The sequence below is a fragment of the Hoplias malabaricus genome, chromosome 2 (genome assembly GCF_029633855.1).
Source record: "Hoplias malabaricus isolate fHopMal1 chromosome 2, fHopMal1.hap1, whole genome shotgun sequence".
Lineage (NCBI taxonomy): Eukaryota > Metazoa > Chordata > Actinopteri > Characiformes > Erythrinidae > Hoplias > Hoplias malabaricus.
The window spans coordinates 25,281,362-25,309,046 of NC_089801.1; the positions used below are offsets into that span (position 1 = coordinate 25,281,362).

Here is a 27,685-nt window from a genome sequence, read left to right on the forward strand (position 1 = left end):
TAGGATTTGCTGAGACGGGGGAAAAACAAAAGATTGAATCTCTGCATGTCCGTCATTAAGCGGAATGATAAGCGGTTAATGAGATGGGGGCTTGATTTGGACGAAATGTGTGGCTCGCGTCACTGTTTGTGATCGGCGCCCGTTGCAGCGGACACACGTGCTGAGAGCAACTCTGGACCAAAACACAGACAGCGTCAACTACACTTGATGCTCCTTTGGCAGTGTTTTTAAGCCAGTGGAGATGAGTAGAGCGATTTTGGGATGTCCGCGTGAGCAGCGTTAGACTGCTATTCGTGTATTATAGGACATCAGGTAATATGGGGCAGTGTGTTAGGTCATATGAGACTTATGAGAAAGCTGTTATTGAGCTCGCTGCTTCCTCGTTCAAAAAGAAAAGTCCGTAGTAGTGACTATGAAAATCCGTCAGAACCATTAGCAACAACATCTGACGGGTTTGCTTCCGCTAGAGACCACTAGTGTTTATAGAACACCTTCAGGTCCCTTGAGAAAACAAGCAGAATTCTGTCTAGAGACAAAAAACACTTTCTAAACCATTAGAATCCTTTAGCTTATGATGTACATCTATCAAGAGAAACACTTAAAACACGCATTTGCAAGATTTTTCAGCAGGGACAGCTTAAGGCAAAATGCACAAGCTTTTAATATTGCCACTGGCTCTCCGATATAACAATATAGCCAATATATAAATATAATAAAAGTTCTGAAGCCACCCTTGTGCATTAGTATAAGAAAACAATAATATACCGTTATGTAGACTGCGGGGCCTTGTCATGACCCACATGTCGGTATTAGTTCAGTGCTTATGCTCAAAAAGATTATTTCGGGGTTAAAGGGGACATAAGGCAGCCGTAGACATGCTGATGCGGGGGCTTTAGGATTCCACCTGTTACTAGAGGAAAATAAGAATATCCCCAAACTGGAACTGGTCCATTTGGGTCATTTTATTTTTCGATGCATCTTCCTCCTTGTAATTGTTCTAGGGTAAGATTCAGCAGCTTTGTATGTGAAAAGATGAACTCCTTCAAGTAAACAAAAAAGAAAATAAAGTGACCTTGTGGAGGTCGATCATCTTAATAACCTTCAACATATGCCCTTGGCCAATATTGCAATGAATGAAACATGTTGCTATATGGGTAAAAGCTGAGCAAATGGACCGGTAGGGCACAGGTCCACAACATGAACTAAATACAAGAAAAGACATCTTTTATTAGAATCAAACTTTGACAAAAGCTGAGTTGTGTTCGTACGAAAAACTTCACCACTGTTGATTTACTCTCGGGATGTTTACGTGGAACATGTGCACGGAGAGCGGTGTAAAAAAAAAACGATAGAAAAAAACAACACCAAAACACTGAAGGTGAAACGTCTGACTACGAATGGCCAATCAGAGGAGGTATGATCAGGCATTCAGCCAATGGCTGAGAAGCAGGGGTCCTAAAGTCAGCCAATCAATGCGCATCTTTGCGTCGCTGATGCAACTAACCTGCAACAATAGCCACGCATCTCCTGGGTAGCAAAAAAGTGTTCTTCCTCGATGTTGGAAATTAAATAGTCCCTTTGAAACCATGCACAGCATGATAATCCGCGCGTCCTTATGAATAAACAGTGAATGAATAAACAGTCTTAGCATATCATTAGCGTGTTTAACGTGGACTTCATACTTTTGTTCATGGTAGTAGCCGGCAGTTCGGAGAAGTTTTCCAAACCTGCTTTGACAACGTGGACGAGACTATCACTGCGGCACTGAAACAAATCTGGACTTTGGAAAGTGTTCAACTCTTTATCTGTTCCATCCAGAGTGGGCGTTGTTGTTTACCACTTCTCTTCACTTCTGCCAGTGAGGACCAGGAGCGTTCGCGTGAATGGGCGGAGGAATCCGCGGCGTGACGCAGCCGGTTGCTAGGTGTGGATGACCCACGATGCTTTCGCTCAATTAGCCGATTCTCAGTCATCAACTCCGTCACAACAAAGCGAGAAGCAGGAGAGGGACACTCCGCAGGAGAACATGGCTTTTTAAACTCGTTTGCCTTCGTTCGCCCTCCACAAAGCACCGTGCTTTGCTCTTGCAACGCACCCCAAAACACCTCAACCACATTTACAGCAATAATGGAGTAAGTGAAGCTCTTCTTTTCTTTCTTCTTACTTCTTTATTTGAGTTTTTCTGCTGGGTTTTCCAGGTGTTTTTGCTTTTGTACTGGATCTGTACTCTTTTGTGCTTCTACCCATCGGCTGGTACCTATATTAAGCTTGTTCTTGTATATTTAGAGCTTTGTTCGTACTGTCAAGAAAGTTTCTGCTACTTTGTTTCCACTTCATTCAACTGTTGCTACAGTATCGTTATATGGCGCTATTCAGCAACTTCGCATGTACCATTATCAGTCTCATTTCTTCTCATTACAAGAAATGTTATGTTGAACTGTAAGCATTTTATAACAACTGTCAGCGCTGTTATTCATCTTTGCAACATAGCTATCTAGTGATTACACACAGTTTGATATTTAGTTGATCACCGTGTGTCATTCGTCGTCTGAAATCGTAACAATTTAAATCATAAACAGCAGTAAGAATATTTACTTCCAAGTCCCAACGTGTAATTGCCATTGACTTCTTTCTTAAGAAAAAAAGTTTACCACTGCTGATTTTTTAAAGCGTATTTATTTCAGCCAAGCAGTTGCATGTGTTTTTAATGTCATTTAAGTTTAGATTTTGCTTTTTATTCTTACGTATAGTGAAGAGAGCTGGGCAGGTTTAAAACAAAGGGAAAAGCAGTTTTAGCTGTTGGAATAGCTGACACCTTGCATTACGTCATTGGTTGCATCCCACGTGTGCCTCGAGATTCTCTACATAGAGTTCAGTAGCTTATGCACCTGCCATATGTCTACAGAGATTTTGCCCTGCTTGTAATAAGGCTTGCAACTATGCTGTTTTTTTGGATTCGACCTGCTGTTGGGGCTTTTGGACAGTTTGCAGAGCTGTGCCAAGTGTGGTGGGTAACAATAGAGCCTTGTTTTGAGCTTGAATTTGAACTGTTAACCCAAAAAACACACTCTACAATGTGCGTGCCATGGCTGTTAGAGGCTTGGAGGCAGTTGCAGCAGTTTTTGATGACTTCAGTTGCTGTTCCACTAATACCAGACAGTTAAGGCAATTTTTTTGGCTTTTTTTTTTTTTTTATCTCTGGCAGCAAACATTTAATTGGTGATTGTGATTTTTTGTTGTTGGTGATTTGTTGGGCTAAATATGGCAGCAATGGTAGTTGTATGTGTCTCTGTCGTGGTTTGAGCTGTGAGTTTATTTGGCATCCTCTTAGTTCACTGGGAGCTCAGCAGAGACTCTTAAGTGGGCACAGGAGACTGAGATGGATGGAACAGGTCTAGTAATACTCTAAATTGGTCCCCTGACAATTGCAGATGTTTCCAGAGTGATGGTGAAATGCAGTGGACTTGGTGTCATGTACTTCATCAATTATGTGTATTTGCAACTTATAATTCTCAAAGAACTGTCTCAGTTTTGGGGTTGTCAGAGACTTTTTTTTTTGAACATCGAGTACAGAACAATATAGGCTGTGAAAGGAAAGCTCTCTTTGGGCTCATTGCTCTTAACAATGTAATTTTTTTTTCTTTACATTAATTGTGGATGAAAAAAAAAAAGCAGAGTGCATTCATATTTTACTCATCTCATATTAAGTGATGCCTTTCCTTTTCTGATCGATCTCTCCTTTTTTTAGGTTTCATAATGCTTACCCAGCCCTGTTTTCTGTGGCTCAGCTCTCAAACTACAATATCGTGTACTGTAAACTCGGCCGTTTGAATCATAGGACCAACGGACAGGATGATGGCAATGTCAGCACCCATTTGGAAGACTCTACTTGGCTGCCCGGCAGACCCCCTCACTCTCTCTCACCCACAGGCTAACCACAGCCAATTGGAGAGGCGCAGAGGGGAGGGGCTAGAGGAGAGCCAGCACTTAATTGGTGAGTTGCAGTGAGTACAGTTTTTTATTTTTCCCAGTTTCAGGTGGGCACCGCACTGCAGCACATTTCCTCCTCCTTGAACAGTGAGTAAAACTACCAATGTGTGTCTGTTTTAAATTGTTTGTGGTCTACAGTTGAACTGATTGCAGATACAATAATGCTATAATTTTTAACGCTTTGGATTTACGAACTCTTTCCATCACCCAATTTTATTTTTTAACTAAATTGTAAAACATGAATCATTAAATTGCGCAAATATGGTTGATGGTTTTCAACAATTTTTTTTGTAATTTACTCCTTTGCTGTTTACATTTTATTATAATGTATAGGATTTAAAGTGTGATTTTTAATTTTCTCTTTTCCATATAGGTGATGGTCTCAGTGACTGGATGACGGAAGAAGTGGATTTCTCCTCATACCTCCCAACCCCTCACTCCTCTCCCTCTCCCAATGCATCCCTTCCCCCTTCGCCCCTCCAGCATGACATCCAGGTGCCCTCTGATTTGGAGGTCATGACCTCTCTGCTGCAGGAAGAGCTTGCTCAGCTGGAGGATTACTTCCTGTCTGACCCGCTCCCAGAGAAAGCCTCCAAACTGGGCAAATGCGACAAAGGGCCACCACCAATGGGTCCCCCATCGTACTACCAGTTGCCCTATGCATCCTATTCTGCTTCTAGCCAATCAGAATCTAGCCCCCTACTTGTTACCTTAGCAACTGGGGAACTAGACCTGCTGAGCTTTTGTGGGGGTCCCATTGGCCGATCCAAGATTCCTAGACACGCCCCTTACAGTTGCAACCGCCCCAATGGCAACGTCTGCGGCCGCAAGAGGGTTTCTGATGGGGTGAGGGTGAGTGACGGATATGAGAATAGCATCTGGAGTTCCAAAGGAAATACCTCAGGTAACTCAGCTGTTGCACTTGGTGGAAGTTACAGCTGTATAGAAGATGAACGCGTGGTGGGCAAAGGGTACTGCCTGGGCAGTGCGGTGGAGATCAGAAGGTGCGCCATTTTACCCAAAGAAGAGAAAAACTGCCGCTACACAGAAGAGGCCATTGGTATAAGCAAGGTGGTTAGCAGCGGATATGGCTTCAGTGGGCCCATCCAAGTCCCCCACAAAAAAGAAGAAATGATGATGTATGGTGTCAGGGAAGTCAATTTAAACGGAATGGGTGGAGGTTCAGAGATTGCTATGATGAGTGAAGGCAAAGCTGGCATCAATGACATGGTCAAGGCGAACATCCCTTGGAAGACAGAATCTAATGAAGGGTGTTTTCTTCAAGGAACACCTCAAGAAGAGGCCTACCATAACTTCCTAGGAGCCATCAACGAACCTTTGAAGGCAGAAAGTGTAGAGATGCATCGTCAACATAGCGAATATCACTGCAACTTTCTGGAGGGTGAAAGCCCTGACTGCTTGAGCGGTGAAAGACATGGACACGAAGTACGTGCTCCTTGTCCTAGAGGAGTCCGTTCCTTAAAGGAGGAACCCTGTATTGTGAAACCAGATATGGAGGTCTCTCTCATGGAACCCAATCAAGGAGAACGCAAACAGAAGAAGAGAGATCAGAACAAGACTGCAGCTCACAGGTACAGTATTTCCAATTAGTTTTGTCAAATTACACCTACTTAGGTTTAATAGTTTACATCAGTAACCATCGTCAAGTGACAAAATTTTATCTTACATTCGTAGACATTGCTGATTGTGCAGATAAGAATAATTTAGGCTTTTAATGCATGGAAGCACAAGATGGTTACGGTATTACTAACCGCCTCTTGCATTAAACCAAATAAACCTGACGTAGACACTTTTGGCTACACTCTCAATGGAACTACAAACAGAGAACAAAGAGCATGACAGATCAGTGATGACAATCTTTTAAACTTACCGATTTTAACGTACCATACTTCAACAGGTATCGTCAGAGGAAGAGAGCAGAGTTGGATTCACTGGAGGAGCAGCTTCATGGCCTAGAGGGAAGAAATCGAGAACTTCGGGACAAGGCAGAATCAGTGGAGCGGGAGATCCAATACGTCAAAGACCTTCTGATAGAGGTGTACAAGGCTCGCAGTCAACGCCTAAAACAGGAGGCCAGCGCCTGAGCTGAAGCTCGGTAGCCTGACACAGAAGATGGTCCTGCAAGTAGAATTGATAGTGGTCTAACAGATTGGAATATAAGTTGGAAAGTTTTCCGATCGAATGTTTTTCTTTTTTATGTTCTTGGATGGGGACGGGGTGTGTACAATTGCACGTTACGTTAACCAGTCATTTATTTTTCGTTACAAACTGACAAGTCCATCAACAGCTGCAGCACAAACTTCCACTTTTCAGCACCAACTCAAAGTCAAATAAATATGCACTGTGATTCTGTCATGACTAAAATGACAGTTGGCTTTTTATGTGGGCCTCCTTTTTCGAAGAATATCTAAAACGGGTCCGCTTCTCATGTCCTCGTCAGGATTGATGTTTATTAACACTGAACACACACGACTTGATCAAGTACATTATTTTTCATTTATACAAGGCTATAATCTATTACCATATCAGAATAGAACCTGCACTGATCTTAATTTATCAGAACACAAATAGTAATCATTTTTTTGTTTAAATTATTTATAAGCAGTTTCAAGTTTAGTAGTACTTGGCAATAGCATAATTCTTCCATCAATTCAAAAAGAAATAAGCACTGATATAAAAAAGCAATCTATTTCAAAACCAATATTGACTTTCAGGGGAATCACTCTTTCCAAAATTAATATTCCCTCAGGTAGAGCAAGCCTGATGATGTTTTATAAAATCCCCAATTTAGGTTAGTCCTGCAGCTCAGGTATGCAATCTATGTCCAAAGTCACGGAAGTATGTCAGTTTGTAACTTGATGCTGAAGATATGGCACTGCCTAATGTTATGTGTGTTGATTCTCATATTGTTTCAGTCTTGCATGCCTAAGATTTCACAGCTTTTTCAAAAGAATGCCTTTTTGTTCTTTTTTGTTGGTGCGAACATTTACCATAGAACATCTCTCCTGCTAAAAACCTATCCTGTTATATAAAGTCCTGTTATATATCCTCTTTGCTAAGTCATGTCATAGAACGAATGGCATTCTGATTTCACAAACTACTGTTTGGCCCAATGTCTCTGCTGTAATTGCGAAAACAATCAGGGTTTGTGATTTTCTAAGGCTTGTTTCCTCTGATTTTAAAATTGTGTCTGAAGGGGAGAACAGAAAATGTTTATTAAAACCTCCACTGCTTTTTTTCTACTTTCACTTAGAATGCTTGAAATGGCTTTGAACAACTTTTCACTTAATATCAGCTCAAGTTCACAGCAATATATAATCAACATTCTCATTTATATAATTTATTATTGATTGCAATTTAAATTGCATACAATCTTGAACACTTAGGGGTTTCATGTTTACAGCCTATTTAAATTGAATAGAATAGTTTGGTGGTATTCTAATATGTAGACATAGGGAACCACAAGAAAACGTAGGGAATAAAGTCCTGAGGCAATTAGAAACTTTTATACTCCCCTAATATTTTTTGTTAAAGGTATTTTATCGAAGATTCATGTATACCTTAAAACCTAGCAATACATCTATTTTTTAATCCTTCTCAATAAGTAGCCTAGCATAGATATTGAGAGCTAAGCACCATATCGGTTTCAAATACGCTTTCCTCTTGGCGGTATACAATCATGTGTATGAAATATAGCCGGTTGTGGTACGTGTCATCTTGTGAAGTTGAGATATGAATGTTCAGATTTATGAGCTACGCGACTGAGCCACATAATGTTCACACCAGCTACAAAACACAACGGAGAAATCATTTCGATGTATCACCTCCACTTGAAACTGCTTTGTGTTCATTTCCCTGTCGTTCTTTTTAATTCCAATAAAAGTGATTTGTGTCAGCAGTAACACAGACTGGAGCTGATGGATGGCTGCGTGTGAGATTTCTGAAGCTTATCGGAGAGACTGGAAAGCTGGTGTGTGTGTGTGTGTGTGTGTGTGAGAGAGAGAGGGAGAGCAAGAGAGACAGGGTGTGTGTTTGGCACGGCTTTGAGCTACAGCACAGAAAAAAAAAACACTCCATGAGGTTTGGAAGCTATATTTGGACTTGACGCATCATAACGAAAATATCACCGAATACGTTCAAAGTAGTTTAAATCTTCTGTATTAAGTTATATAGCTTCATTTTATTTTAAATATTCTAAAACAAACACCAGCTCGAAAGAGAAGATTCAGAATTCTAATTCAAACTAATATGATAGGCGTCAGACTTCCTCTAAAAATGTGCTTTTGCCACCGTTTCCTGTGAGGTACTGTCGATACTATGACAACCTGAGGTAAACGAGGAGCCCCCTTTTAAAACACCCGAACATAAGCTGGAAATGTTATTTGAGAGAACCACGTAGATTTACCGCGGCCTCATATGTCGGGTTTGAGGTTTATGAGCAACTAAGTCCTCATTAGGCTTTATGCCAGGAGCAGGGGGCAGTCTATTTTAGCCATTTATCCGAACACTGTGCTGCTGTCAATGAGGTCGGAACTGGGGTTCGTTGCAGCTTACTTTACCCTCCAACGGCGTCATCTTTAAACAGTTCATCGCTCCTCAGCAGGAGATAAATAAAAAAAACCTAAAACATTTTTCTTTAGAAAATGGGGAGCATCCGCTATCTTGAGTCCCGAGTTTACAGTTTCTTACAGCTCGTAGGTAACTGTAGAATGCCAAAGAAAACCGAAGGAGAAAGATTTGCGATTTGCGCCATAAAGTTCAATTCTGGCATATAATGTATATATGACCGGTGTTACAAGGGCAAAAAAATATATAATTCCGTCACATAACCAGCGAAAAAAAATCGCCGGTATATATATTTACACATACTTTAATTCACATGGCAGAATTCTGCGTATTTTATTCAGTGTAATTCATTTTGTTACGCGTTTGGATAAATCCAATGCACCGAAAGTAATTCTTAATTTAAAAAAAGGCGGAATTCAGCTTTTGAATGTAACAAACAAACCCACAAAAAGTATTAACCCCCTAATAAAAATTCAGCACGTTTTCTAAATTATAACAATATATTTTGCTCAATTTAAGCAAATGCCGCACTTTTGAAAAGGCGCAGACTTTTACTGAAACTGGCGAAACCAAGGCTGTGGTTATCTTTTTTAAATTTGAAACGGAATAAAACATGAATTATTATTTTATTTTACAAACGTTTCTAAAAGCCACACAATATAAATGACATGAAAAACGCAAAAACAGGATTATTTTATTTCCAAACACGCAAATGACCACAGCACACATAAAATACACAGTCCTTTACGAATATTCTTCCAAAGATAAAAAAAAACTATGCATGTAATAAAACGTATCTTCAAAGTATTACATGTTATGCAGATTGTGGTAAATTTCATGCCGTGAATGATTTGCTTGTGTCAAATTTCCAATACAAAGTCTTGTATTTTCGATGCCTAAAATAAAAATAAATAAATAAACATACACCCCCCCCCCACACACACACACTCTGTGTGTGTGTGTGTGTGTATATATATATATATATATATATATATATATATATATATTCTATTCCATGTTTCCATTCATATACATGTGAATCTATCTACAAATTATTTTTATTTTAGGAGTGGATAAATTAGTTATAAACTACAAGCCCATTAAATAATTTACAGAATCATAAAAATGAGATGACAAATATGACAACTCAAGCTCAACGTGTGTTTTAGCAGTATCCATGCTGAGACTTTTTCCCCATCACACATCTTGGTCCACCACTCACTGATAAAACTGCATTTTACATCAGTAGTTTATAGTTTAGGTTTACTTACATATTTACTGAAAATGCTTACATTAGGAGTTTAAAGTTTAATCTACAGCTATGTCCACATTCTTTGGAGACAGAAAATATAAAGCGCAGGCACTTTAATTGACATGAAGGTCAGTCAGAAGGACTCACCAGAATGAATCTACTCAGGAACACACTTCAATTATTACACAAATTGTATACAAAATATGCAATACTATTCACCCTTATGTTGAGTCTATGTTATGTTTTTCCTCTACTCTGTCCATCCTGTTGGCTGACAGGCCATCTGTAATTGCTCGGAAGGGAAGAACCCTGGGATGCGTGGTGAAGTTCAATCCAGCATCAATGGACTTTAGAGCCTTGAGGAAGAAAGCAGTTAGAATGTGGACGTGAGACATGCTGGTAAGGAGTTTTCACTTGTCGTTCTCCAAGTCCCTTAGCACAATTGTCAGAATGATGCAATGCTGCTCAAATGTGTGTTTGCACACAGTTCTTTTTGTTAAAGGGTCCAGGGGTAACTGTAATTGTTATGGGGCTGCACTGACCATAAATTTGGTCAGCATGGAAGTACTCCTTATTTAATTGCTATTGCCTATTAAGCCATTTAGCGCATTCGGGCAATGCATAAAAATGTATTAACTGCTTAAATTCGGTGGGCCCTTCCTCATTCTCATAATTGCACAAATGGATGGTGCAATATGGCAAAAAATCATGAGACGTTTTCATAGCTCACAATATGCATCATGATATCCTGATGCAGATTCATTGCCCCAGTAGGGCCACAACAGCAAATACTCTGGAATGTGCTAAATGCAATTAAGAGTCCTCTGCTTTTTTGTAACAAAACAGTTTTTTAGCATTTAGATATTCATTGTATGATAATAACTTATAAAATGAAAAATATTTATATAAAAATATGTAATTATATTAATATATCCCTATATTGCCCTCCTTATTACGCACTCGGTAGTATTTTTCGAGTGATTCCTGATTATTTCCTGTTATCAGATACTAATCCTTAAAATTGCTAGCTTAATGACAAGCCTGAATATAACAAGTCATATAAAAAAAAGCTAGAATTTTTAAACTACCTACTTGTTTTTCTCTGCTGTAATAAAAAATGTAATAGGTGAAGAAAAGCCTGACAAGCGCACTCTTCTCACCTGCTGCAGCATGTCCAGTTGACCAAATGCATGCAGGGTGGCCATGGCCTGCCGCCGCACTGCATGATGGGAGTCGCCGCGGGCGATGCGCAGGAGCTGACGAGGAGCGTCTGCGCTAATCAGCGCCCTGTCGCCTCCTCCCACTACAGCCATATTGCTCAAGATGACACAGGCATGATGGCGGATGACAGCATCGGTGTCCGAGAGGAGAGACACCACGGGATGAGCCGCTCTCATGGCAACCTTGACCCACTCCTCCCCCTTCACATGAGCACCCGTAGGCCTTAACAGAGAGCCGGCGTCTCCCTTTCCCCCTTGTTTGATCCCCTCAGCCTCTACACCCTTTTTACCTTTGCCTTTTCCATCTGGACGAGAAACAGTGGTCTTCTTGGTGTTGAGACCCTCCTGCAAGTACTGATCTCTACTGGGAATAGATTTCAATTCAGTCTGTCCTAAAAGACTGAGCCACCTCTCCACTGCCTTGCAGACTATTCTGCGTACAGTTGGAGCAGGGTCTGTCAGGTGGCTTAGAAGTTCCTGTAACAAGACTGGCTCTATTGTCCACTTTGTGCTAGCCTTTGTCCCACTAAAGGAATAGCAGAAGTTTGGCTCTAACTGAGAGAGTAATCTGCAGGCCGTAGCTCGTACCCCATCATCCTGGTGTCTGAGGGCTGCACTAAGCAAGAATGGGTCCACGAGCAAGTCAGTGACACTTGGACAACAAGCCGCCTGAGAAAGTAGATTAAAAAGCTGTATGGCACACCCGGCTAAAAATTCATTCTGCAGCAGCCTGGACAGGAGAGAATTTGCTGTCATAATCTCAGGTTTAAGAGACTCACCATTGACCTTTTGTCTGCTGTGGTCCAAACTGTTCCTAGGCTGGTCTAGGCTGTCTATAAACCAGCTCATTATGTTATTATGCTGGGTGGGGAGATGTTTAAGGTGTGAAAAACCTTCATGAAGCTCCAAGCTGTCTAGAAGCTCCTCCACATTACAGCTCTGTTGATCTATGCAATCTTGAAGATGTTCCATGCTGAGAATTTTCTGGTCTTTTCTATGTGGTTGATCTTTTAACTTCATAAATACAGACTTGCTTTTGGGGAGCTGGCAATGCAATCTAGGAGGTTCCCTGTTGCCTCTAGATTTATCTATGCTCCGTCTGACGCAGTCTGTGCCTCTCTTAGGATGGCAATCTCCTTCCACTCTGCTCTGGTCTAACATACTCTTGAGTTGGATACCATTGTGTCTAGGCTGCTCTGCTGAGCTTCCAGGCCCGTTAAGATTATTTAAGATTTGCTCTGCCTCTGCACACTGGGGGAGAAAGCCAGAGGCCCGGGCTGCCTCAATGAAGCAAGGAACAGCACCCTGAGGGGAGGAGTGGCAAAGACGACATAACAGAGAAAGAGGAAGCTCCAAAAGAGCCGGAGGCTGTGTCTGAATCACCTGGAAAAAGCACACAAGTAAAAGAACATCAGCAATATTGAGAAACAAGCTGTAAAAAATGCATCGCTACACTGTGTATAATCAACCTGATGATGCAGATTTAACTACAGTTCTGAGCAAAAGTCATTTATTTCACTTCATCAAACAGCCAGTAAGTAAGTTACACATTTTTTGCAGATGACATTTTTAGATTTAGACATAAATCTATCTACATGCACAATAAAGGGAGAAATATGTGGAAAAACATGGATTTTTTTTAAATTACTAAGAACTGCGCAAGGCCTGATAGACCAACAAACTCATGAGAAAAGCAGAACTTAAAGCTTTTATCTTGGAGAGAAAAATCCATCCTCATTTCAGATCTGAAACTTTACACAAGTATTTCTGTCCATCCTTCCAGTGTGAGAAAAATATTGAACACTAAAGGTCTGAGAAGATATGTAGCTGTCAAAGAAAATGTGAAAGAAAGAGAAAGTACTGCCACCAGAGTCTCATCATGGAATGTGTTTGGGAAAACTTGGGTTTTCAGAAGCAGAAAATGCAATTTGTCAGACTGAGAGGCATGGAAGAACTATCCCTGCATATTTCTTTGAAAAACAAAAACCTAGTGGACACTGTTGTAAAGTTAAAGTAATATTAGATACTGAAAAGTCTGATGTATTACATGATAGTTATTTATAATTTGTTAATTTCAATAAATCCGGGGTGTTCTCTGTGGCACAGTACTTATATCAACGCTCAAAGGTTAAAACACATTGAATTAATAGTAATTCATGTTTTTGGCCAGGTGAATTGAAGCAGAAAAAAGCCTTCGTGTATTTGTGTTACTCCAGTCACATTTGTGTATTCAGTGTATTATTAAAAATAATTCTGAACCCTACCAAAAGAATTGATTTTTGTGGAGATTTAAAATTTCATGGATCCATTGAATCGTTCCCTAAAAAAATCCTACTCAAATTAAATTGTGATGCCAAACATTCCCATACTACTGCAATTTGTACTGTGTACTGTATGCAATTCTTTAATAAATCCTTAGAGTGGGAGTGAATGTTTACTTGCCTGAACTAAACCTGTCACTACATTCAGGCTTTGATATGAGTGGAGAATTTCCGTCATTTTCTCCTGGGACAGCTCCAAAGCAAATGGAAAGCAGAGTAGGTGGCAGCTCATCACGGATAGGCTGCTCATATCAGAGCTGCCCCAAAAGAGACCCCTTTTAAGCTCTGTTGAGCTGCTGAAAACGAGGACATAGAGGTGAGTCACAATTAGGAATTTACATGAAGTGGAGTGATCTCCAGCCCAAAAGGAAGCAGCGCTTATCATACTGTAACAGGTAAACACAATTTGGAGATCAGCTGACCTATCAGCAGTCAACAGAAGACTGAGAGTGCGAATGATGTTTTTGTTGTCGTCAAAGAAAAGTGGCAAACACTCATGAGGTTCATTGCAGAAGGCAAACAGAGCAAGTGACAAGAAAATGAAGAGACCTAGAAGCAAAAACAAATGACTTTTAACTGAACTTACATTTATATTTCTATATTAAATTATCAAATTAAATAAAAAATTATCATATTATTTGTAACATATAAATGGTCTAAATATAAAAGGATTCAATGTTTACCATTTATAGAGAGAAATACAGATTTGGATGCTGTATTTTGTAGTGTGGTGCCAACTTTAGTCCACAGGTGGCACCAAAACTTGGACCTCAGAAAATCACAGGGAACACAGCAATCACTCTACATTTGAAGAAAATAATAATTATTTTAATTATTTAGTTATTTACATGATATTGTCATGAGCATACACCGGGAAAAATATCTTGGGCAGAATTACCTCAGAGAGAAAACAAAGCATTAACGCTAGAACACCGTCGCACATGCCCCATCCAGCAGGTAAAGGGTGGTAAGACTTAAAAGAGCAAACAAAAACAGTGCCACTCAGGACTTCTGAAATGCATGTCATAATCACAATGTGAATTACATTACTTCACAACATATGATTTAAAATGTACCTCCTCTGGGCCTGAGAGTAGAGACTCCAGAAGTGCTGTCAGTCTGTCCATCCTGACTTTTACACACACTCCACGGTGAGAGAACAAGCTCAGGACAATAGCTGCCAATGGCTAGAAACAAAATAATAATGCACTGATTAAATATAATGCTAGCAATGTCAGTAATTTTCAGTAATTAAATAAAACTAATGGTGCATACCAGAGCTGCAAATATGGACAAGAAACCTAAATATCTTATTAAATGATTCATACAAATTTCCAGTATTTACTTTGTTGATTTCTTTTGATTCAGGTGAGTTTTCAAAAGAACTTGGCAATAATATTTTGCCATTAAAAAACAATAATTAAAATGAGTGCAAATCCAGTTTGGTTCTGAAAATTTCACTCCAGCCAGTTAAATACCATCAGCAGCACCTAATTTAATTGAATCACCAGCTATTGGATGGTAAACGTAAATAGTAAGGTTCCTCCAGGAAAAACTTTTCACAAATCACAAATGATGCAATCACAATCACACATAAAATCAGAATGAATTTGTACTGTTTATTAGTATTTAATTTATTGCCATTAAAAAAAGTAATTTCTCAAATCAATGTGGTTCAATATCATCTCCATAGCTACCTGCAGGGTTTTAAAATAAAGCACGTATGTGTGAATGTATATATGTATATGTGCAATGTAATATACGGAATGAAAATAATAATTTTTTATGGGAGGCACTTACTGCTAACCGGTTTTGGTCAGGATGGAGAAATACTGACATAAACAGCTTGCACAGATCCTCAGCTCTGGTGAAAAAAGTAATTATTTACAAAAATAGCAAATGTAAAAATCATCTATCTGATCCCAATAATCTGTTCAAAGAAACAAGCACCATGAACACCTTAATTTCAGTTCTTACAAAAGAGCTGCTTGAACAGCAAGGGCAAATTATGTTAAAAGTCCACCCAAATAAAGACATGTAAAATAAAATTAACATATACATAAAATGCTTAAAGGTAACGAAGCTGAAAGGATAGCTGGTAAAGAGAAACAAAACCAATAAAGCTCTCAGACCTCTTCTCGTTTATTTGCCACTCAGGGTTTTTCTCCCAGCTCGGCAGAACAGCAGCCATCAGCTCTCCCACAATCCTCTCACTCCATGGTTTCTGCAGTCACACCAAATTAGGAGGAAGAACAAGTCACTCAACTCGGGATTAATACTCAACAATGATAAGAATATTTTTCATCGTTGCATCATATTTATTAAAATGTTTTGCCCCATGTGGTTACAAATTGCAATTTGACATCCAATTTGTTACCGGACTTTGACTCAATGTTTTGAAACTATGCGCCAGAGATATTTGGAAGAATGTTTTTCATTCCCTTCTCCCAGAGGTAAAACAATGTCAATCAACTCAGTCTAATTAATGTCAATATAATAGGTTTACCCAGGACAAAATAACAAACACTAAACAAAGCTAACACAAATGATAACATTTCCAAATATTGCCAAAATCAAAATAAGACTGCTGATAGTTTGAATAGCATTCTACATAAACATTTCAACGAAAAAAAAAACAATGTGTATGAGAACTTTTTTTAACCTCTCTATATATAAATCTATACAAAACCACAAAAAACAACAATAACCAAACATCCTGTTAGATTTTACAACAGGTATACAAACACATTATCATTCAAATGTTTCGAGTCACTTTTTAAAAATAATACAACATTATTAAAACAATAAGCTTTAAATGTGTAAATTAATCTATTATGCTGCTACTGCTCTATAAATGTACTTGTCTCAAGAAATTAGCTGTAAGCTGTTAAAAAAGTAATTTAGAAGCTATAAACACATATAATAAAACCACAATTCAAATATATTTGTGACTCTCATGAATGTTTCTTTAACTGACAAATGTACAATGATTTCTTATGTTTTTACTGACCTACAAAATTGTGTTTTCTTAATTTAAACAACTGAATTTGATGCATGTAAAACATTACAAAAAGTTTGGACAGAGGCATGTTTACCACTGTGTTACATCAACTTTTCTTTTATGTACACTTTAATCATTTGTGAACTGAGGATACTAGCTGCTCAAGAGTTTGTGTTTGCAGCTGCCTCATTCTCCTCTTCATGATACACAATATACTTTAAATAGAAGACAGATCTGGACTGCAGAAAGGACAGTCAAACACTTTGTATCCATGAAGCTACAATGTTGCAGAATTTGTAGCATATGCTGAATGTGCAGACAAACCATGGACTTCCTGGGAAAATGTGTTGCCTTCATGGCAAAACAAGTTTTTCTAAAATTTCTATATGGTAAGCTACAAATAAACTTTGCTTACAAAGGATTAGCCTTTTAAAGATACTGATTTTAAACATAATCATGATGCCCTCACCTCTTACCACTTCATTACAATTAAATTTCAGTTTCAAATTTCAATTAGTCTAAATGTTTAAATTAATATAAAGTAAATTATTTTAGGATATATATTAACAATGGACAGGAATTAGTAATGTGACATGTAACTCCAAGATTTTAAATGGAAGTGTATATACAAGGAATGTAAAACCAAAATATATTAAAATAAGTTAATTAATTAAAAAAAGGTATCCACAGCACAGATAATGTTTTTAAAGAAGATTTATATCTTTTACATCCATTTACCTTCATAACTTCAGGATTACTGATCATCTCCTCAATCAAATTAAATAAAAAGTGAGGCAGGTCCAGCTCCTCACATATTTTTTTGGCATCACTAGGATCAGAGGTCAGGATAATGTTTTTGAGGACCTTTAAAATGTGAAAAACATTAGACGGCTCCATCGACATCTCACCTAGGATCTGTGAAGGAAGAGAGATGTTTGTTTTTCTTTAGACAAAAAGTACATTTAACATTGTGTTCTCACCAGTTATGGCACATAATTTTGGCTTGAGGCAGTAACAGCAAAGACTGTGGTAATAATAATCTCAACTACCTTGTTTTATTTTCATATTTAATTGAAATATATAGTATAATTTGAGTTTGCCTGGTCCTTGGATTTGAAGAGCTTTTTCTTCAGCTTCTGACGGATGGGAGGATCCATAGGGACAGACATTTGACTGGCCCAATCTGTCATTTCAGCCAATCGCTGCCATTCCTCATCGCTATCAATATCTCTCTCCTGGGTAAAGTGTAAAAAGACAAGTTCTGGGTAAGTCAGCCATTGTTTTGCTTTCTGAAAACTAAATTAATACACATACTGATTCTTACATTTGTTTGCAAGAGTTTGACAAATTACATTTTGTTATTTTTTGTAAAATTTTTCACCTCTTGTACAGAGACCACACATATGAATTTAATGTTAAAAAAGTATATATATATTTTTATAACTACAAAAAATACAGAAAATGAAATTAGTTAAAAGTAAAAAGTTACATGTAAATTTGATCCTTGTACAGGATTCATTCGCTTATTTTCACTCTAAAACTAAAGTTTTATTGTTAAACAAAGTTGTTTAGTTTTAACAGACAACAATGAACCTATAAAGCTACATTTAAACCTATTAAAATATAAGGAATATAAAAACTAATTACAAACTATTGTCTCATATACCAAGCTGCACAAAATCCAATTGAAATGGCTTAATTATTCTCCTTTCATAATAAATCATGCAGCTGGTCAGTGTGTATTGAAATATAGACAATACACACAATATACATTATCTAAGTGCCCACTGTTTATTTTATGAGTTTTATATATGACGTCATTTACTACCTTTAATTTCCAGTCTAATTTTCACAGGAGACATATACAGAAAGACATGAAAAGGAAAGCAAATTTCAGTCTCTACACTCAAGTGAAAAATGTAAATTTGACCTCTTATTCCTAATAGCTTAAAGCTGCCTTTTAATTTAACCTGGAACAATAGGTGAACAATGTGTATATAGTGTCTAACTGATTTCTCAAGCTTATGGCTTGAACACGGAAAAACTGGACATCTGAGGGTTAATTTCTATTCTTGTTGACATGTCAAGCCCTAACATGAGTCTACCTGTAAAAGGGAAATATTGAAAATTCAATTAAATTAATGGTTACTAACATCACTGTCCATCCTAACAGAGGCCAGGCCAGGATGTCCAGTTCCAGAGCGCCTCAACACCTGTCTGGGTCCCACCTCCACTGAAGGAAATTCTCTCTCATAGTCTTGGCTAATAGGGCCTTTAGATGGAGCAGAGCGCACCCTGGGGAAATAGGGGGAATACAGAACGGTTTCTTCATCAGTCTGAAGCTGTGTAACCGAATATTTGGACAATTAGTATTGGTATGCACAGTGTCTCCAATTGGTGTTTAATGCTTTGTTTTCTGTTTTCACAGTTAAAAATATATAGCTATATCTTTGCATATTTCCATTACAAGCCTATTGTACTTTTTGAAGAGAGTTTTCTTTTTTCTTCTTCTTTTTTTTTAAACTGAGGCACATTCGAATTCTGAGCACAGACACTACCTGGCAACACCAATGTCATTTGCTTGATGCTGATTGGCTGCTGGATGAGCTGAATTTCGACACACTGTAAAGGTGCTGCCCAATGAATGGCCGCTGGTGGGGGCCTCTCCAGCCGGGGCAGTTTTGGAGCGAGGCTGGCTGCTGCAAACTGCCTTCCCATTCTCCACAGGGTCCTGGAGAACTCAAAACAGACCATATTTTCACTTGTCCTTGGAGATATTCCCCTACTGCACTATTAAATACATGTTTGTGAAAAAGGTTCATAAGATCAATAGTCCATACCACAAATATAACAGCCTTAAGTAGGCTTACTCATACAGTTTTGTAGAAAAGTTTAAACACCCATTGATTTACATGTTTTAAAATGTAAAAATTACATAATTTATTCATATTGTACAATAAAGTATGTACACGTTTTTATGGAATATATGGTATTTTTCAGCACAATATTTGTTCTGTGGCCTATTCTAGAGACCACAGGTGTGGTCAGAAAGCTCACCTGTCTGTTCCTGCGCTCTTTATCTCGTTGTTCTTTAACCTTGCGCAGTAGCTTGCCATCTCCACTGCGGGGCACTGATTTGTCTGCCACCTGCTGCTGCTTTAAAGCCTGTACATCTGGGGTGGGCATTACAGTTAGGGGACTGCTGGAACTCTCATCTGACAAAACTGTCCAAAAAAAAAAAAAAAAAACAACCCAAAATAGCAGAGTTTATGCACACAAACTTAATAGGAGTATGGCCATTATTAATTTAATTATTTAAATCAACTATCAAGAGAAAGATGCATATATTTTACTTAACGTTTTTCAACACATAACCTTTTCAAATAAATGTACTCAAATTTTGTTTTCCTGGCATAAACACTATTTATTTCCCACTGGAGCTAAAACTTTGTCTGAGACTTGGACTAATATTTTGCAAAATACTGTACATCTATGACACGTGTAACTACAAATTAAATTGTACTATTGGCAAAAATAAGTGGATAACCATTCTTTGCTATATTTAATATATCATTTATGTACTTAAAATTTTGAATTTCAAAAAAAAAAATGTTACAGCTTGTCACTGCCATAAAACACTTAACACTAAAGCCCCTCACCTATGACTCCATCTGCAACGAAAGGATGCTTAAGCAGGCCAGGCCAGGATAGCCTCTTCTGTGGGTCTTTAGTTAACAGACCTTTCAGAAAACTCTTATCAAACACAAATAAATAATCACAAATTAAAAGGTTTTAAAAAGCATGTTTCTTTAGAAAGTATTCATGTTACACAATCACTGACATAAATGCAGTACTTCTACTTTTGATATTTTAAGTAATTGTACATTGTTCCACCTAGACACCTAAATAATTACTCAGTTCAGTAACACAGACAACGGCGATGTTTGTGTGGGCACTGAATATCTCACTACCGTGCAGCCCTCGCTCATGTCATCTGGCCATTTGACGGGGTCCTTGACGATAAGCTGCACGAGGTGAAAGATGGAGTTAGTGTAGAACGGAGGCGCCCCCGTGTGGAGCTCGTAGAGGATGCAGCCCAGAGACCACAGGTCAGCCGTGTGGTCGTACGGTTTCTCCTCTACCAGCTCCGGAGACATGTACAGTGGGGTACCCTTTATAGAGGTCAGTACCAGAGTGGACACACTCATGCTTCGAGCAAACCTAAACACAAAAGAGTCAAAAACAGACAAGGTGGATAAAGTGCACTGATGTAGATTAAGTGTGGTAATTCAAATTTAAATGATGTTAATGATGTATTAAAATATGTATGGCCTAAATAAAGTTCTCAGACTGTACATTTTTTTTGTACATGTAAATACTCCCTAAGTATGAGGAATCACATTCTGGGATTTTTAAACTGCACCAACATTACTGAACCAATTACAATGGGGTAAAATCGGATTACATGATTTACTGCATTTCCTTAAACAAAATCCTAAAAAAATAAATTAAAATTCTATGGGGTCCTTATAGGTAAGAAAACAGTCCTTATAGGTAAGAAGTAAGAATATGATATGCAATGAAATTATCTAACAAAATATCTTATGAATTTAAGATGTTATACAAGAAATGATGTTATATATTATCTATTCACAATCATCCCAGTACTAACCCAAAGTCACAGAGCTTCACCACTCCTCCTTTGCCCAGAAGGATATTCTGTGGTTTCATGTCACGGTGTAATATTCGATTAGAGTGCAGGTAGTATAAGGCTGACACCAGCTGGCACGCTATATCGTGCACCTATGCACAGCAAAAAGACAGGGGAAAAATATTATGGTTGAGCACAGTACTGTATGAAACATACACATGTAAAATATAGTGGAAGAAGAATATTTTACAGGAGATTATCATTTTGGTGTTCTGTTTAACTGTGACATTGTTGCTGTGCTCAAGGCAACTCAAGGCAGATGACAGAATGCACAGAATGTCCTATGTCATCTTAACTTGCTTTGTATACCTGGCTCTCAGGTAAGCTGCCATCATCCTCTAAGATCTGAAACAGCTCGCCCTCTGCATACTCAGTCACAACCACCACCTGCCAGGTAAAAACAAATGACCCAGTTATTGCAAATCTGAAGGCAAACATTTTCCACATTGTTTCCTAAAAAGGCTGAGGTGAAATCTAGGTTTTATTGTACTGAGATCAAATTAAAATGATAAATCTCCTATTGGTACAATAATATATGGAAAGAGAAAAAACCTATGGGCTTATTTCCTGGACAGAGACTGAGTTTAAGCCTTGGCTCTAAAATGTAGTCCAAGGTTAAGTTTAATCTATACCTGGGAAGGTATGTTTGCAGCTTTACTTTATACAATTCTGAAAAGGCTCAGTGATAGATATTGGAAAACTGTTTCAGGGATATGACTGCATTCATCCACATGAACATTACTGAGATCAGGCACTGGAGTGGGATGATTAGTTATTGGTCACAAATGCCACCCCATGTCACTGCAAATGGTAGTGCTCTATTTCTTCCAAGAATGCAATTCTACTGCCTAACAGGCATTACACTCATGAGCTGGGGCCATTCTACTGCAATCGTTTACTTATGAACATAATTCAGGCCATGTGTCAGCAATGGATGCACTTTAAAAATCAACTGAATTTCATAACGTAAGACTCAGCACAGGTTCTGCAGTTCTGTAAGTCGCTTGGCTGCCAATAACGAAGTGTTTTGCCTAACAGTAATATCATTTACAAAATGATTTGAATGTGAAAATGTAAAAATGCTAACAGCAATTCTTCATTTGAGTTGTTATACTGGATACAGCTCAGCTACAGTAGATTAACTTGGAGGAAGATGGCCCCCGGGGGATATATCCCCATTTTATTTTATTTCCTGAACAAATGCTGGGCCCGAATATAATCTCGACCCATTAACGTGGAATGGTTACGGTCCAATTACGTTTGAAATTCAAGAATCCTTACCCTTAAAATTTTTTGTGCTCAGATGGTTCAGTTTTTTTAAACAAAGCCGTTTAAGAAAAACAGTACTGAAATATACAGTAAAATTAGACAGCTGAGATGAAAAAACCCCAATCATTCAGATGAGACAAAAGGTCTTCTTTTCAGCATATTGCCACAAACATATTATTTATACTGATTTTAATTATGAAGACTTTCTATCAATACTCTAAATGTCACTATCCAATTAATGTTAGTGCTAGAAATACATGAATGCAGCTGGGACTATTAATTCGAATTATATCATATTATTAGCCATTTTCATTTAAATTAATTTGCAATTTTCCATCTTGACAGAGTGTCATACACATCTGATCTGTTGTGACAAATATTCAAATAGCCACTTATACAATTTTATAATAGAAACGTTTCCTAAATATTATTTTTTTGTCCTATGAATGCAAAACTGACTGTAGTTTCAGTTTATTATCTCTGAATATGTGCACATTGGTGCATTATTCTTCAGTTATGCTAAACTCATACATTGATTTGGTTTGGCTTTGCGATAAAGGTACATTGGTCTTTGGTCTATTGGTATATTAGGGGATAATTTCCCTTATGCTGTCATCGGTGTGGACTGACTTAAGCAAGCCTGGGATGATCATACTTCTCTTTCTGTCTCAAAGCTGTCCAGTAGCAGAACTATATTGGGATGTTTGAGCCCTCGCATGATTTCAATCTCTCTCTTCAGGCTCCGCAGCTCCTTCTCCGAACGGCCAGTTTTGGGGATAAACTTCAGAGCTACAACCTGAAAAACAAAACAAGCGTTTTCAGTTTGACAAGGAATAAACAGCATGTTACTCTCAGGGGTGAAAATGGGCTTGAAAATGTGTGGTGCTGAAACACTAGTTTGGATTCTTGTGTATTATGTTGGTATTCAGTGGCACTGTGTTTAACTTTTAGGAGATGTTTTATATGGTGCTGTTAGTTTAAATTTTCTCTCTCGCTCTCTTAAGTTGGAACTTAATCAGTTTAAAATTTATTTGAGTGTTTAAAGATCCCTATTCTGGTTTGTTCCCATATCCAGACTGTTCTTCAACTCAAACCTGTTGTATATGTAAAGCACTTTTTACAATTGCTGTTATCATAAAGCTGCTTTGAATAATGCAAAGACAAAACTGAATTAAGTTTCCTGCTCCATATATAAAATATCACTATACCTATATATAAGATATTATGAAAACCATTTTCTATATAACGGCTTATAATTTTCTATATAATTCTATTGTCAAAATGCTGTTGTTGATGTTTTTTTTTTTTTTTTTTTAAGTTCCATGTATCTTAAAATCATTCTAAAACTCCAGAGAAACTCCAGAGAATCAGGTCCAGAGATTTTCCGAAATGGTCCTTTCACATGTTGTGCACGAAATTGTGAAATCTCGCAGCTGGAAATGTTACACCTTCTGCATGTGCAGGACATACAGCATGATTCCCTGGAACATTAGCAGCTCTGTTCACACATGTGCGTGCTTGGAAGTAACCCAGAGTTTGTACTAGGCCGCTAGCAAGATAAAGTCGGCTAAATGTCTGGGACAAATGTTGCAGATGGGTAAACTCTAGAAAATCATTACCATGCATGTGTGAAAGGTGCTTAAGGCACATAGTGAAATATCCTATCACATTTAATGGAAGAAATGCAGATGACTAAAGGTATTTTTTGAGGATAACAAATAAATTTAAGGTATACTCCATTGTAAACATTATCCAGAAACAGGCAGATACATTTTTAATATTTAAAAAGTCCCTATTCCTGCCTGTATAGAACATATTATAAAAGTTAGAAACTGTGCACAAATATGTGCAGAGAAATGTAATATTTCAGTTTCCTCCAGGCACTGATTAATAAACATACAGCAGCTTCAAGAAGAGTTGGCATTATATAAAGTTCAATAAATTAATGTGATTAGTTTGATTGTCTTGAACATTTATTTAACTGATAACAGTACAAACATAAATTCCAATACTGCCACTGGCCAACTTAATTATATTTTGTAAATATAAACAAAATTTCAACACTCTGCAACACACTCAAAAAAAAATGTGACAGGGACAAGTGTGAAAGGTTTATAGAAGATTCAATTCACACCTTTTTCAAACATTCCACTTTAAGCCTAAACATATTATAAACATTTTAAAAAGGTGAATCAACCAAAGGCTTAGCTTTTTGAAAGCAAAGGGGAATCATGGCTCACTAAATTGTGTTAAACCTAGTAAGAAAATTACCAACAAGTTGAAAATGATTGTTTTTCAATGAAAGAAATGTAATTAATCTTTATCTACCATACATAATATCATTTAATGTTTCAGGAAATTTCAGTCTGAGTACAGTATGGAAAAACATTAAATTTGCTTGAGATTAGAAGTCTGAGATGATACTTCATGAGAAACCGTCATGCTGTTTTAATTATAAAATAGCTGTGTGGGCTGGGAAGTACTAAAGAAAAACATTGTTTCTTAACACAACCTGATGATAAAACATGAAAACCTGTTCAACAAAGAGGAAGCACATCAATTCTCTACAGAAATGCTGTTGAGATCTCAGAGCCCAAGCTCTTCTCAGATCTGAAATACAGTGGGAAAATGTTTTTCATCAGATGGATTTTTATTTTCATCTAAAATGTATGCCATATTTTCTGTGCAAATGACAAAAGGGACCATCCTGACTGTTATAAGAAAAATGTGTAAGTTATGACATCTATCCCATCGAACTAGGTAAAAAGTTTTAATTGATTATACTGAAAGCAAGAATTAATATACTAAAAGGACAATTAACGTAAAAATGAATGAAATGTTGTTGTTTTTTTAAACTGAGGGAAAGCACTGTCAAACTAAGGGAAAGTTTAGTTTGGGGAACTGTGTATTATTCCTGTAAATATCCTGTTTACCTTTACATTAAGTTGCTCAGTGAGAAATACATAGTGGTACAAACCTGTCCACTAAACTTTCTGCGACCCTTATACACCTTCCCGAAAGAACCTTCCCCAATCATCTCCAGTATATGATAGTGCTCCATCTTCAGGTTCACCACCATAACGTAGTGTCTTCTTTTAAGTGAACTAACGCATACGAGCCGTTACTTTGGCTAGTGTATGTATACGGCCAACAATAAAAAGACCTTCATGTGCGAAGTTCGCTGTCCATAATCTGTTCTTGTCCACAACTGAAGCGACACACTGGACTCAATTGATAAGAACCAGTGTGAATGAGACCGGTCGCATGTCAAATAACTCCCTACTCTCTACATAGTGTACATTAGGTCACAAAACTATGGCTTCTACGTCCAAACAGTGGACTAATCTTTACATAGGAAGTAGTGCAGCTAAAGGTTGAATACAAACAAAGTTATATTAAACATAGTTGTAATATCTGAGTGAAAGAAATCCGTTTTTAACAAGGCCTACCTAGTGCCCTACACAGTAGGTAGGGTCCTTTTTGACACTCGGCAAACGACGGAGCTAAGCTAACCTAAGCTAAGCTAGTTAACGTTCACCAACGAGTTGAAGTTACTTGTCATTGCTACTTTCCAACAACTCAGAACTTGCGTTTATTTGTCTGGTAATAACTGATATTAACACCACGAAGAGTCCTTTAGTTTAACAACGGACACGAGAACAAAACGACAGTTATTCACGTCAAAATTAATAACGTTAATATTTAAATTAAAAGTTCAGGTCTCACTGTTCGGGAACAAAAACACAGAGCGCCTAGCAACGACTGAGTAGAGAAAACATACACCCGCTCAGAAATGCTTCTCCCAACCAATTACAACATTTAATTTGTATTGTATAATATACCACTGTAGTGTTGAGTATGTAGTTTGTCTAGTAATAGACTTCTTAGAGATATATTTATTGTTTATACAGGATAAACTAATAAACAATGAAAGGATTAGAAACAGGCGAAAATTAGGCGTCCTACTTTGCCTGACTGACTTTGGAGTCCTTGACTTAGCAACATTTTGGCGTTCTAGCAACCAGCCCCCTCTGACCAATCAGAGTGAAGAGGGTGGGGTATCTGAGGGTCCAAGACTTACTTATCTATGGATGACTTTACCTTTCTAACAGTAACTTTAATGGTAAAATCGCCCACGTCTCATGATTAGGACTTATTAGGACTCATACCTGCTTATTAAAATTTCATATTAAGAAGTTATTTCCAAAAAAAAAAAAAAAACTAATACCTTAAGTGCATTAGTTGTAACTCCACACCTTCACCTACATTGAATATGCACGCATGTAGGAATGAATATGCAATTAACCCCCCACTTCTATCTCCAACTCCAGGTTTCCAGGGTTGGTTCCTTAGGCTTATGGCATAAGAAACTCTGGATATCTGAATCTGCTTATTTGAGACTTGGAACACAGCAGTTTCAAAGCAGAAACGATCAAGCATTGTGTAGATTGTACTTCGGGCATTCTTATATTCTTGCATATAAAAAACCACCATATATTAACATTGTAATAAAAACCCTTAACTATCACACAAGGGGTTCTTTATATTTACTGTCCTTAAAAATAAGACTTTCAATCATTGTATGTCTTAAGAAATAAATTGGATGGTACACGTTTATAGTAGGGCGGCACGGTGGCGCAGCAGGTAGTGTCGCAGTCACACAGCTGGGTGACTGTCTGTGAGGAGTTGGTGTGTTCTCCCCGTGTCCGCGTGGGTTTCCTCCGGGTGCTCCGGTTTCCTCCCACAGTCCAAAAAACACACGTTGGTAGGTGGATTGGCGACTCAAAAGTGTCCGTGAGTGAATGTGTGTGTGTTGCCCTGTGAAGGACTGGCGCCCCCTCCAGGGTGTATTCCCGCCTTGCGCCCAATGATTCCAGGTAGGCTCTGGCCCCACACAGATAGATTACAGATAATGAATGAATGAATGAGTGAATGTTTATAGTAGTGATGTGTCGGTCGCGAACGAACCGGTTCAAAGAGCCGGCTCTTGTAGGTGAACGATGAGAGCCGGTTCCCGTCTAAGACCGAGACATTTTTTTAGGCTTGTCATTCAACCAATCAGAGAACAACAAACAAGCTCCAACCCTCCAAGCTGAGACACTTGGTTTTCCTGAATGCCAATCTGCCTTCCAAAAAATAGTTGAAGAAAATGTTAAATCAGTTAAATGTTTGTTGACAGTTGTGGTTGTTTTAATCACTACCGTTGAAAGCTGCTGTTTTGCACTTTGTATTTGTTTATTTTATTACCCAGAAATTGATGATTATTTAATTTAATAAGCTATTTTCTAATACCTAACTTTTGGGTTTCATTGGCTATACTTCAGGGTTTACAAG

The 27,685-nt window shown here is 38.0% G+C and overlaps 2 protein-coding genes across 3 annotated transcripts; one reads left to right on the plus strand and one right to left on the minus strand.

Moving 5' to 3' along the window:
* Positions 1–11,110, plus strand: atf5a (activating transcription factor 5a). Of its 2 annotated transcripts, XM_066657353.1 has the most exons (7): positions 1–312; positions 1,860–2,132; positions 3,749–3,994; positions 4,364–5,582; positions 5,909–7,981; positions 10,108–10,228; positions 10,956–11,110. In XM_066657353.1, exons 3-5 carry the CDS (start codon positions 3,853–3,855, stop codon positions 6,093–6,095), a joined length of 1,548 nt encoding a protein of 515 aa, XP_066513450.1. In that variant the 5' UTR covers positions 1–312; positions 1,860–2,132; positions 3,749–3,852; the 3' UTR covers positions 6,096–7,981; positions 10,108–10,228; positions 10,956–11,110. The 2 variants fall into 2 exon arrangements, with proteins under 2 accessions (XP_066513450.1, XP_066513457.1); XM_066657360.1 differs by lacking the exons at positions 1–312; positions 1,860–2,132 and adding an exon at positions 2,895–3,007.
* Positions 9,260–26,072, minus strand: stk36 (serine/threonine kinase 36 (fused homolog, Drosophila)). The gene is given in 21 exon segments (XM_066657347.1): positions 9,260–10,161; positions 10,164–10,185; positions 10,990–12,432; positions 13,492–13,666; positions 13,793–13,919; positions 14,054–14,171; positions 14,269–14,343; positions 14,447–14,557; positions 15,171–15,234; positions 15,503–15,594; positions 17,110–17,286; positions 17,472–17,606; positions 18,525–18,666; positions 18,930–19,102; positions 19,429–19,595; positions 20,031–20,124; positions 20,343–20,592; positions 21,044–21,174; positions 21,392–21,469; positions 23,007–23,147; positions 25,329–26,072. Coding segments are annotated over 21 exon segments (3,912 nt in total). The 5' UTR covers positions 25,431–26,072; the 3' UTR covers positions 9,260–10,066.
* Positions 26,073–27,685: the final 1,613 nt, after the last annotated feature.